The following is a 12,848-nucleotide window of genomic DNA, read 5'->3' on the forward strand; positions in this document are numbered from 1 at the left end:
TGGGGGCAGCCCCAACAACGCTCAAGAAGCTCGACGCCATCCAGGACAAAGCAGCCCCTGCTTGACTGGCACCACATCCACAAGCATCCACTCCCTCCACCACCAATGCTTGGTAGCAGCAGTGTGTAATATCTACAAGATAACGAAATGTGAGGCTGGATGAACACAGCAGGCCCAGCAGCATCTCAGGAGCACAAAGGCTGACGTTTTGGGCCTAGACCCTTCATCAGAGAGGGGGATGGGGTGAGGGTTCTGGAATAAATAGGGAGAGAGGGGGAGGCGGACCGAAGATGGAGAGAAAAGAAGATAGGTGGAGAGGAGAGTATAGGTGGGGAGGTGGGGAGGGGATAGGTCAGTCCAGGGAAGATGGACAGGTCAAGGAGGTGGGATGAGGTTAGTAGGTAGGAGATGGAGGTGCGGCTTGGGGTGGGAGGAAGGGATGGGTGAGAGGAAGAACAGGTTAGGGACGCAGAGACAGGTTGGACTGGTTTTGGGATGCAGTGGGAGGTGGGGAAGAGCTGGGCTGATTGTGTGGTGCAATGGGGGGAGGGGACGAACTGGGCTGGTTTTGGGATGCGGTGGGGGAAGGGGAGATTTTGAATCTGGTGAAGTCCACATTGATACCATTGGGCTATCTACAAGATGCATTGAAGAGACTCACTAAAGATCCTCAGACAGCACCTTCCAAAACCCACGACCATTTCCATCTCGAAGGGCCAGGGCAGCAGATACACCGCCCGTGCGAGTTCCCCTCCAAGCCACCCTCCTGACCGGGAAATATATTACAGCTAACCAAATGGGAGTGATGGTAGAGTGGATCAGGGTGTCACAGAGGGTATGCTCTGTAGAGGGGGGGTCTTGGTCATCTTGCTGTCACGATGGCACCTGGAACACTAAGGAATCCATCCCCTCCCCTCCCGGAACCCACTCCATCCATGTCACGCGCACATTCTCCGTGACCGAATGAAAACCCTATCGCTCTCAATCCCCTTCTACAGAATTGCACAAACAGGGACAAACTGTTCTCCTAGCGCACCCAGCCCCCAACACACAAGAAAACAGAAACATCCCCCGGGGCTGTACAAAACAAAGTTGCAAAATACTCCCTTTGAGGGTAGCAAGTGAAACGCTGATAACGTTGCAACTTGCGTTTTGTGAGCTCGGAGTTTAACAGGAGGATGGCGAACAAGGTCCAGCGGGCAGGGCGAGGCTGGGATCGGGCTGCTCAGAAATAACAGCTAGATTTTTTTTGGGAAGGCTGCGATCATTCGCCTTCTGTTTCTGCCCCTCCCAGCTCTGCAACAGGAAAGTGGGTCATCTCCAGTAACATTGTCAAGTTGCAACTGGCTCCCGGACACCGAAGGTACATGTGAGAGAGGGTGGGGAGAGGTCTGCAGACACGCCCCCACCCTCCCTGCCCAGAAATGGAGCCAGCTGCAGTATAAAGCTGCGAGCTCCTCACTGACGGTGCAGTAGTACAGCTCACTGCTTAAACAAGAGACACTCGCTTATTCCCTTTTCTTTAAAGAAAGAAGCTCTCAGTGGTGAGGCCAGCCTTTGCTATGAAATACTATTCGGCAGCTTCCAGGTACGCGGTACCAGCGAGCAGCCTGAAACCGCCTGCCCGCACCGTCCGCTTCCCCAATGACATTGTCTTCCTGGACCATATCCGCCAGGGTGACCTAGAACAAATTGGGCGCTTCATCAGAGCCAGGAAGGTGAAACTGGACACCTTATACCTGACTGGTGAGTACAGCAGAACTCAGTGACTGATGTTGTGAAACTTGAAAGGGCTCAGAAAAGATTGATAAAGATGTTGCCAGGGCTGGAGGGTCTGAGCTACAGGGAGAGGCCGAATAGGCTGGGGCTGTTTTCCCTGGAGTGTAGGAGACCGAGGGTGACCCTATAGAGGTTTATATAATCACGAAGGGTCTGGATGGGGTGGATAACCGAGGTCTTTTCCCCGGGGTGGGGGAATCCAAAACTAGACGGGTTTAAGGTGAGAGGGGGGGAAGATTTAAAAGGGACCTTAGGGGTAACTTTTTCACACAGAGGGGGTTGCGTGTGTGGAATGAGCTGCCAGAGGAAGTGGTGGGGGCTGCTACACACAGCATTTAAAAGGCATCTGGATGGGTATATGAATAGGAAGGGTTTAGAGGGACACAGGCCAATGCTAGTTTAATTTAGGATGTTTGGTTGGCATGGATGAGTTGGATTTTAAGGACTGTTTCCATGCTGTACAGCTCTATGACTCTATGGCTGCCTTTGCCCCACACAGGGGAGAGGGGGTTTGGGGAATTGCCAATGGGTACTATGCCCCCAGCAGCACCACTTATTGCTGGCAAATAGGGAGATATATAAGGAAAATTCCATGGCATCTGTTTGAGTCGAAACCATGTACTGATTTGTCCATCAGCCCCAATGAATACACCTTTATATACAGGGCTGTGGAAGATGATGTGCATGAAACTTTTTGGCTCATCCTGCAGTTTTCAAAGGCATTTGTAAGCTCTTATCCGAGTGAGAGATAGAGAATGAGAGATGACCAGTGGTGACAGTTTAACTTGAAGGTCGCTACACCTCAGGCAAGGAGAGGAGGGTCCCTCACAGTAGCCTCAGCTGGTGTGTGAGTTGAACTGTTGGTCTGCATTGCATTCCAGCCAACTGAGCCCAAAGGGGTCATCTCTGCTACTCTACCATTATTACTCATTCACACTTTCTCTGCCACACTTATTGATTTGCACCAAGATTACTGTCACATGTTCATTGTAACACACCTCTCCCAATGGCAGTTTACCCTGTTTCTGGTCATAGATTTCCAGAATACACAGAGCTCCTGCCCCAAATGCCGTAAGCAATGATATTCACAGAGCCAAAATTCAAAAGGAAATGAGCTCAAGTAACTATGCAGTTGACTGAACAAATTGTGCACACTTCATCCTGCATCTGCAGCTCACAAACCCCTCCTGGCTGATGCTGGCACTCTCTGTCCACTTTACAGGCAGAGAGTTGCGAGATTTTCCTGGCCCCCAAACTGACTGAAGGCTGACGGGTGGTGGGACTGACTGAGGTGTCCAGACTTCTGAGGGGCATAGATAGGGGCAATAGCGAAACCTTTCCCCTTAGTAGAGGGGCCCACAATCAGAAGGCACAGTTTTAAGGTCAGGAGCAGGAAGTCTAGAGGGGATTTGAGGAAAATTATTTTCACTCAGAGGGTTGTGGATATCTGGAACTCACTGCCTGGAAGGGTGGTAGAGGCAGGAATCCTCAAAACATATAATAATTATTTAGATGAACTTTTGAAACATCATAGCATGTAAGGCCAAACGCTGGAACATTGGATTAAAATGGAAGGATGCTTGATGACCAGTATGGTCACAATAGCCGAAAGGTCTCCTTCAGTGCTCTTAAAAAGCCTGACTCTATGACTGTAACTGCTGTGCGAGTGATGAACCCTCCTGCCTGTGACATAGTGTCTGCCTGGTGTGGTCTGGTTCCCACCAGACTGAAATGTGAGCTGTAGAGATAGCAATGTGCTCTGAAATTAATTTGCTGTCAGGTTTACTTGTGTGAAATTAATGAATGGCTCTGACAGTGGGCTTTAGAAACACTTTCCTTAATAACATGGTTGAGGTTTGCATTTTGATTTTAGGAATGGCAGCGCTACACGAAGCGGTCCTGTCTGGAAATTTGGAATGTGTGAAACTGCTGATCAAATATGGGGCTGACATACAGCAGAAAGACGAGAATGGGTGGACTCCGCTGCACATGAGCTGCAGTGATGGGCACTTGGAAATTGCCAAGTAAGAATCTCACACACGCACACACTTTACACCACTAGATCATTCTGTGAAGAGGATTCTCAACTAAACAATGTCGAATTAAAATGTATATGAAGTGCTGAAGCCGCTTGATGGGATAGATGACACAACATGATTCATATCTCTCGAAGAATCTAGAACATAGGGTCACAGTCTCTCTTTAGAACTGAGACAGAATACAGTTGTTAGCTCAGAAGGTAGCGAATCTTTGGCCATCTCTAGTCCAGAAGCCTGTGGAAGCTCAGGCATTGGCCACATTCAGGTCAGGATTTCATAAGAGTTTTCAGCTCTCAGGGGGTACTGAGGTATGCAGGGATTGGGCAGGAACATTTTGGAAATAAAAGATCAGCCCATTGTGTTTTATAAATTCACATGATGTGGACGTCATTGACAAGCTCAGCATTTGTTGTCCATCCCCTTTTGCCCCTTAAATGAATCAGTGTTTAAGCCCCAGTTATTCACAATCTTTATCAATAATTTGTAGACCAATTATAATAGTTACAAGTTTGCAGCTGATACAAACCATGGTGGGAATGATTTGTAAGTAAGATGCAAAGAGGCTTTAAAATGATTTAGACAGGCTGAGTGAGTGGGCAGGAACATGGCAGATGGAATACAATGTGGGTAAGTGAGTTAGCAGGGGGAACGAAGGTGTAGAGTGTTCGTTAAACATTAGAATGTGTGGATGCCCAAAGGGATCCAGGTATCCTTGTTCATAAATAACGCTGATTAGCAGGCAAGGAGGGACCCTCTCATGGTGCAGTGGTGGTGTTCGCAACCCTTGGACTGAGAGACATGAGTTCAAGTCCTACCTGCTCCAGAGGTGTGTACTGACATCTCTGAACAGGTTGTTTCAGAAAAACAGGTTAAAGAAATAAAAATTAGCATTCAGAAAGCAAATGATGTGCAAGCTTTAATTGTAAGAGAATTTGAGTACAGGAGCAAAGAAATCATGGTTCAATTTTACTCAGAGAGTAGTAAGGGAATGGAACACTTTGCCTGCAACGGTAGTAGATTTGCCAACTTTAGGTACATTTAAGTCGTCATTGGACAAGCATATGGGCGTACATGGAATAGTATCAGAGATAATGGGAACTGCAGATGCTGGAGAATTCCAAGATAATAAAATGTGAGGCTGGATGAACACAGCAGGCTAAGCAGCATCTCAGGAGCACAAAAGCTGACGTTTCGGGCCTAGACCCTTCATCAGAGAGGGGGATGGGGAGAGGGAACTGGAATAAATAGGGAGAGAGGGGGAGCTGATTACTGGGAGGAGAGATTGAGGAGAACGGGCATGTATCCTTAGAATTCCGAAGATAGTATCTCAAGATCGCAGAGAAAAATTACATAAGTCCTGAAGGGATAGACAGAATAAATGAGCAAAGGATATTTCCCCTGGGTGTGGGGTTCTAGAAACAGGAGAGACTATTTCAAAATAAAAAGGAGTTCATTTAAGATTGAGATAAAGAGAAACTTTTTCTCTGGGCTGTGTGTGTGTGTATGTTTGGCCATGAAGAAAATTCAGGAGAGAAGTTGATATATTTCTATTCATTAATGACATTAAACAACATGGGGATGAAACATGGTTTAGAGGTTCCTATTCAGCCATGATCTGGAATGGCCTACTCCTGCTCTTATATTCTTTAAAGATGATCTGAGCATTGTCATGTTGTCTGTGGGAGGTTCTTGTGTGTAATTGGCTGTCATATTTCTGACACCACAGCAGTAACTAGACTTCAGAAGTTCTTCACGGGATTTAAACTCTGAATGTCTTCCGGCTGTGAAAGATACTATATAAGTGACATCTTCGATCTTTCTGAGTAAAAGTCACATATTTCGTTTGTCTCTGACCCGTGTAGGTACCTGTTGTCCCAGGGAGCAAGAGCGAATGTGGCGAATGATGATGGGGAGCTGCCCAAGGACCTTATTGACCCTGAAGATGTCAAACTGCGGGCACTGTTTGAGCTTAGGGATGGCTGAGAACACCCCTGGATCTGGGCATATTTCACTTCCACACAACACACCCTGACTAGCACCAAGAGTGGAAGCAATCTTCAGTCTGTGATTCTGGATAGAGAGTGCCAGCGTCAGCCAGGAGCAGTTTGTGAGCTGCAGATGCAGGATGAGATCTGCAGAATTTGCTCAGTCATCTGCGTAATCGCTTGATCTCATTTCCTTTTGAATTTTGGCTCTATGAATGCCGTTGCTTCCAGTCGTTTTGAACAAAGCTCTCAACAGGGTGAATTGATGAGTTTAAAGAATTTCCCATTTCTGCTGCCAGCTCTCTCAATGTCAGAATTTCAGGCTTTCAATGATCATGTTTAGCACTGACTACTTCTAACAGCCACCATAATGAACTAAAGAATAACAAGTCTTACATACTTTTGTGTCTTAATTTGCTGTGATTCCTTGCTTCTCCCCTTTGTTTCCTACAGATCCAGGATCTCCATTGATTTGCATCTAACTATTGTTGTAATTAATGCTACTTAGGAAAAAGCCCAATACTTTTTAGGTATAAAATTTTAAAACTGAGATGAGCAACGTTTGCTATATTTTATCAGAGATAGGTAGTTAATGACCTCTTTAACAAAGCTTCCCAGTTATCTTTCCTAACACATCCATGTTTGACTTGGCGTCAACAATTTTTCTCTAATTTATGCACTTCGGGATATTGTATTGTGTTAAATTTGTTGTATAGATGCAAGTTTTTGTTAAAATATGTACTGGACCATATTTTGTATATTTATTAATGAATAAAATTCAAACATTTTGTTACTAATAGTTGTGAAAATTGACTTCCTTTCTCTTTTTATTCGCTTTCCTCTTCTGCTTGATATCTCATATTCTATCTGTCTGGTGATTAATTATCTATTGAAGATTCAGTGACTTGTTTTTAAATAAGCTGGTCCAAAAATAGGGATTATATTTCCCATTTGGTGATTTTAATAGATTCTTCAATTTTTAGAAATGTTCTCAAGTTTTTGTTTGTTCTGTAGTTTGAAACAGAGTTTTCCATTAGCATAAAAATAGTGGCTTAAAAGGAACTCACCCAGAAGGAGTACCCTCAACAATCTCAATCATTTCTGAATGAGATTGTCTTCTTAATGCCCATTGGAATTAGCACTAGTCTATGAACAGCTCAATGATCACTGGTGTAGTAATGAGGTCAGTCTGGTGGACCTCATAGAATATGAGTTCCCTGATCGGGGGCTGTTAATTTGGTCCAATCAGGGAGCCTTGGCTGACAATTTAAAAAAAGGAATGACAGATATTCTCCACTTTGAGAGCTGGATCTGAGGGAGCTGGACCAGTGTCAAGGACGTGTAGATAATTTAGGGTGACTCGGGGTGACAGGATATTGGCCCCTGTGGATTGGGATTAATGCTGGACTCTGGGCAGTTTAGTGGTTATTGAGTTTGGTGCTGTTTAACTATAGTTACTGATTTAATGTAGAGAACGTGGCAGTGAATTTGTACAGAGCAATTTCCTACAAACAGCAGCATAGTAAAAACACAGGTAATCTACTTCAATCCTATTGGTTGATGGATAAATATTGATTAGAACACCAGGGAGAAACCAGCTACAGTTTTGTGTGGTGGAATCTTTTACTTTAATCTGTGATGGCAGGTACATGCTCAGTTTGATCTGCCTCATGGAAGTTAGCGCACCCCCTCCAACCTCAGTACTGCGTCGGAGAGTCAGCCTAGAATATGTGCCCAGGTCTCGGGAGTGGGTCTTGAATTTCTAGTTTCATATGAGACAATAATGCCGGAGAAATTAGCCTGATTGGGAGCACTAACAGGGCATATTCAAAGATTACAAATCAGTTGAGCAGTTGGAGGGCTGTGAAGTAATTTCCTCTTGGCCGGCAGAGATGAGACTGGGAATTAAACAGTGATTGGATTCTTCTGAATAGTCACTTAGCAGCTGATGTTGGGAGTGGTTAGCTTCTTCAGCCCAGGCTCCCTGGCAGCTCCTGTGTGTAAAGGCACCACCTGTTGTGAGTCACGCAGCCCGGAAGGTTCCAGGCTGTTGCTGAGGGTATTATCTGCAGGATAGCAAAGTGTTCGATGAGAACAGGGCGATGTCTCCCCGAGGGAAGTCGCCTCTTTTCATGACTCTGTGCAATTCTGATCCTGCGCAGATCAATATATCAGACTAGAATGAGAGAAAATTGACCACACAATACAGGAGAGGCCCTTTGGCCCATCGAGGCTATACTGCCAACTTTTTATTAACTGGCACTTCTGGGACGTGTGATGTATTGATTGATGAAGAGGTCCACACAAGTAATGTAAAAAGACACACTACAATAGTAATATAATGCGGGGGGTATGCACATCAATGTTATACTTTATTTACAGCATAAATCACATATATAATTATATATATTATTGCATAATATAATAATGCAACTTTAGTGTAAATAAAGCTTACCAACAGACAGCCTTCTCAGTTACACCCTCAACTGGCTACATGGACATGGCAGAGATTGTGTTATTTGAGGAGAATTTGACTCAAATTTGAATTGACTTGATGCTTCATGTGGCCATTTGATTGAACAACAAGTATATTTACATTGAGGTAAATAAATGAAAAACCATAATAATAAGATATGAATAATACAGCAAACTTCACAGTATTTGATGTACATAACTTATTGACGGTGCTGTTCATCAAGCCAAAACAAAATTTCCTGTACTATCTACATTGGTTCCTCTTTCCAGCACTTGGCCCATAGCTTTGAATGTTGTGACATTTCAAGTGCTCATCTAAGTACTTTCTAAACGTTGTGAGGTGACTCTTCCAGGGAATGCATTCCAAATCTCTGGGTAGAAAAGTTTTTTGCCCCTCAAATCCCCTCTAGCCTAAGATCTACTCTGGGGAAATTGTTGGAGTCTATCAGGGAGAGTCAGCATAGATTCATAGCAAGTAGGTCACACCTGACGAACCTCATTGACGTTTTTGAAGAGGTGGCTAAGGTAGTGAACAGGGGATGTCTATGGGTGTTGTTTATAGGGGCTTATAGATAATTGATAATGCCTCACAGAAGAAACCATTAACTAAGGTAGAAGCCCATGGAACTGAGGGCAATTTACTGACATGACTGGGCAATTGGCTGAGTGCTAGGTGACAGAAAGTAGAGGTTTGAATAGAATCCCAAATTGGTAGGATGTGAGCAGTGATGTCCCACAAGGATCTGTGTTAGAGCCTCAGTTATTCACATTATTTATTAATGACTTGAATAATAAATGGTGTAGAAAGTCATCTGTTCAAATCTGCTGATGACACAGAATTAGGCAGCATTGCAGACGGTGTAATCACAGCGTTAAATTACAAAGGGACATTGATAGACACGGTGAGTGGGTACAACTGTAGCAGATGGAGTTCAATGTTAGCAATGTGAGGTAATCCATTTTGGACCAAAAAGGATAGATCAGGGTACTTTTTAGTTAGTATGAAGTTAAATACAGTCGATGTCCAAAGATAGTTATTGGGCGGCACGGTGGCTCAGCGGTTAGCACCTGCTCCCTTACTGCATCAGAGACTGAGGATCGGTTGCAGCTGTCTGTGTGGAGTTTGCAGCTTCTCCTTATGTCTGTGTGGGTTTCTGCTGGGTCCTACAGTCCGATGATGTGCAGGTTAGATGGATTGGCCGTGGTTCATGTGTGGTTATGGGGATAGGGTAGGGAGTGGTCCAGGGTGGGGTGCTTTTAAGAGGGTCGGTGCAGATTGATAAGGCTAAAAGGCCCCTTTCCACACTGTAGGAATTCTGTAAGTAGCAGCATAGATCTTTAAAATGTCACAAACAGGTGAGAATCAGAGTCCGATTATTCAGGAGAGATATTAGGAAGCACTTGTACACACTAAGGGTGGGAGAGATCTGAAATGCTCTTCCCCAAATGGCAGTGGATGCTGGATCAGCTGTCAATTTTAAATCTGAGGTAGATTTTATTTTATTAAGCAAAGGTACTAAATGATATGGGCCAAAGGCAGGTACATGGAGTCAGGCCACAGATCAACCCTGATTTCACCAAATTGTGGAACAGGTTTGAGGGGCCGAATGGCCCACTCCAGTTTCCATGTAAACCTCCTCTCTTTAATACAGAAATGAAGAATTTTCACATTGGTCTTCTCGCAGTCAGGGAGTGAAGAATACCTAATAAATGTCTGCTTGGATTAAGAGTGAGGTCGACTACACTTGACTACAAAGTGTGGGGCTGGATGAACACAGCAGGCCAAGCAGTATCTCAGGAGCACAAAAGCTGACGTTTCGGTCCTAGACCCTTCTGCTGCTTGGCCTGTTGTGTTCATCCAGCTCCACACCTTGCTATCTCGGATTTTCCAGCATCTGCAGTTCCTACTATCTCGACTACACTTGATATGCTAGTGATGTTTACAGCCTGAGACAATTCAGTCGACAAAGTGCTGAACAGGAAAATCATTCTGTTTTGTCCACAAGTTAATTTTAAACACTCCTAAGTTTGTCAGTAAACGTGAAACGATCAAAGATGTCATGAGGTTGCTGATTGTATCTGTCACATCAATCATAGTCAGTCAACACCATTTACAACATCCTAGTGATTGCTGCCAATATATCTCCCAGTTATAAAAACAGAAGTCGCTGGAAAAGCTCAGCTGGTCTGGCAGCATCTGTGGAGAGAATAAAGTTTCAGTTCCTCAGAGGGGTCACTGGATCCGAGACGTTAACTCTGATTGTCCTTCTGTTTTTGTTTCTGATTTACAGCATCCACAGTTCTTGCCGTTGTTGAGCCAATAAAAGACCTTCCTGTTAAATTCTCTAAGAGGCTGTGACCACCAGGTGGCGTAGCAATCCACTGCCGCGAAATTCCGGGATTTATGGAAATGGTGCACTGTTTTCCATGGTCTTCCCACCCGCTCTGTTCATACATTAATGACACCATCATCACTGGGAAGAGAAATGTGTGCCTGAAGCTTTCCATTTTGCACTCATCAGGTTAAATGCAAGAATGCCAAATTTCAAATCACCATAACAATTTATACAGAAAAAATGTTGCTAATTGGATAAAAGCAAACACTGATTGGCTGAGGCATTACTACGGAAACCAACAGTGGACTATAAGTTCCTAACATATTCCTAACCTGCCTGCGACTGTGAATGCATGCCATTCCTAGCAGGCAAAAAATATCATGCATTCTGAGCTCAACACGTTTCCCTAATCTGGTTGTTAGTGTCGCACGTTAATGCAGTTGGGATTGTTCAGCAAGTGCTGCATAGGCGAGAATCACGTTTAACATTAAACATGGTGTTTGCATTTTGTGACAGGCCAAGCACAGTCTGCACTCTGCCTATCACAAACAAGCAAATAAACCGACTGCTGGATGCAATCAGCCAGTCGGGGGATTGTGATTCACTGAGGGAGTGCTACACTGTCACAGATGTTGTCTTTTCAGGTGATACGTTACGCGGGAGACCCACCTACTCTCACAGGTCAGTGTAAACGATGCCATGCCACTATTTATTCACAACCAAAATTATCAGACTAGATGCCCGACAGTGTGGAAACAGGCCCTTCAGCCACACCGCCCCTTGAAGCATCCCACCCAACCCCATCCCCCTATAACCCACACATCCCTGAACACTACGGGCAATTTAGCATGGCCGATCCACCTAGACTGCACATTCTTGGACTGTGGGAGGAAACCGGAGCACCCGTAGGAAACCCACGCAGACATGGGGAGAATGCGCAAACTCCACACAGACAGTCGCCCGAGGGTGGAATCGAACCTGGGTCCCTGGCGCTGTGAGGCTGCAGTGCTAACCACAGAGCCATCATGCCGCCCTAGGCATCATCCAGTTAGCTGGTCACTCACATATTGCTGCTTGTGTAGTCAAATTAGGTGCAACTTTTCCCTCATCACAATAATAACGTCACTTCAATAATTACTTAAGAGGCAATACAGCACTTTGAGATGTTCTGAGGTCATGAATGTTGCTACTTAAAAGCATGGTTCTCCTTTCTATGGGTTAGCCATTGACAAGGATTGAGGCAGTTGAAGGTTAAACGATAAAGTGATTAAATGCCAGATTTCCTGAAGGAAAGGAGAGACGTGCAAACGCTCCAAAGGGGAGCTCCACAGTGTTGCAGCATTTCTGAAAAACCTGTGGGACTTAGAGAGGAAAACAGCTGCCTGGAGAGCTATGCAGAGATGGCTACGGCATGTGCTACCACAATCCTGTCTGCTCCCGTTGTTAAAACGGTTTCGGACAGCTACCAGGCAACTGGAAATTTGTTTTGACAATATTGCATCATTGAAGTCCAGTAACGAACAGCTTCCTGTCACCACATCTTCTGTAACTGGATACCTCTCAGGTGTCTCAGCTGCTCTGAGCAGCATTCCCCTAGTCACAGGCACTGCCTCCTTACTGAATAATCTCAATAATTTTGCTGACAAATAATGAATTTCAGGGTAGGAAAAATTCGACTGGCTCCTTTAGTGAGGGGATGGGTCAATCTGAATGAAGCTCCATCCCTTGGCTGCAGCGTGGCCGCTAATTAAGTGAGTTACAGGAGCTGAAGAAGTTTAGGAATACTGCAGTTTGCTAAGGCACATTATATAAATGGGAAAATTGCAGTTGCTGTCTCTCCCTCTCCTGTGCTGATGTAGTTAGTTCTGGCTGAAGCCTGGACTGTAATGGTATGTAGCTCTCCGTAACCTTTGGCAAAGGGGCCATATTTCAGCTATAAACGGACAGTGAGAGCTAGTGGGCTTCCTCACTTGGGGGCTGGGACCAGCCACAGCCTGAGCCCAATCCTGCCTTTACTTGATATTTATAGACATATTTTCCAGTTGCACTCATCAACATGGGGGTCTTGTCTGTTTTCCTTTGGTCCCCATCAGTCTTTGACATTGACGGCAGTTCAATCGATTGAGACTCCTGCCCTGGCAAGGGTCAGGAGGTCCAGAGCAGACAGGATTCAAACATCACTGAATTCCCCCACTATCCACATCCTGCAGGTTACCACTTTAATCTGGAGATCC

At 44.9% G+C, this 12,848-nt stretch overlaps 1 protein-coding gene across 1 annotated transcript; it reads left to right on the plus strand.

The window, feature by feature from the left end:
- The first annotated feature begins 1,192 nt into the window (after positions 1 to 1,192).
- Positions 1,193 to 6,544, plus strand: LOC125463733 (protein phosphatase 1 regulatory subunit 27-like). The gene is made up of 3 exons (XM_048555358.2): positions 1,193 to 1,746; positions 3,653 to 3,803; positions 5,681 to 6,544. The coding sequence occupies exons 1-3, from the start codon at positions 1,563 to 1,565 to the stop codon at positions 5,799 to 5,801; spliced, it is 456 nt and encodes a 151-aa protein (XP_048411315.1). The 5' UTR covers positions 1,193 to 1,562; the 3' UTR covers positions 5,802 to 6,544.
- Positions 6,545 to 12,848: the final 6,304 nt, after the last annotated feature.

This window comes from Stegostoma tigrinum, chromosome 22 (assembly GCF_030684315.1).
Source record: "Stegostoma tigrinum isolate sSteTig4 chromosome 22, sSteTig4.hap1, whole genome shotgun sequence".
Taxonomy (NCBI): domain Eukaryota; kingdom Metazoa; phylum Chordata; class Chondrichthyes; order Orectolobiformes; family Stegostomatidae; genus Stegostoma; species Stegostoma tigrinum.

Bases quoted from the DNA above. Each gene is read 5' to 3' on its own strand.
- LOC125463733 (XM_048555358.2), top strand. From the start codon at position 1,563: ATGAAATACTATTCGGCAGCTTCCAGGTACGCGGTACCAGCGAGCAGC. The intron at 1,747-3,652 runs GTGAGTACAGCA...TTTTGATTTTAG, and splicing joins GGACACCTTATACCTGACTG to GAATGGCAGCGCTACACGAA. The intron at 3,804-5,680 runs GTAAGAATCTCA...TGACCCGTGTAG, and splicing joins GGGCACTTGGAAATTGCCAA to GTACCTGTTGTCCCAGGGAG.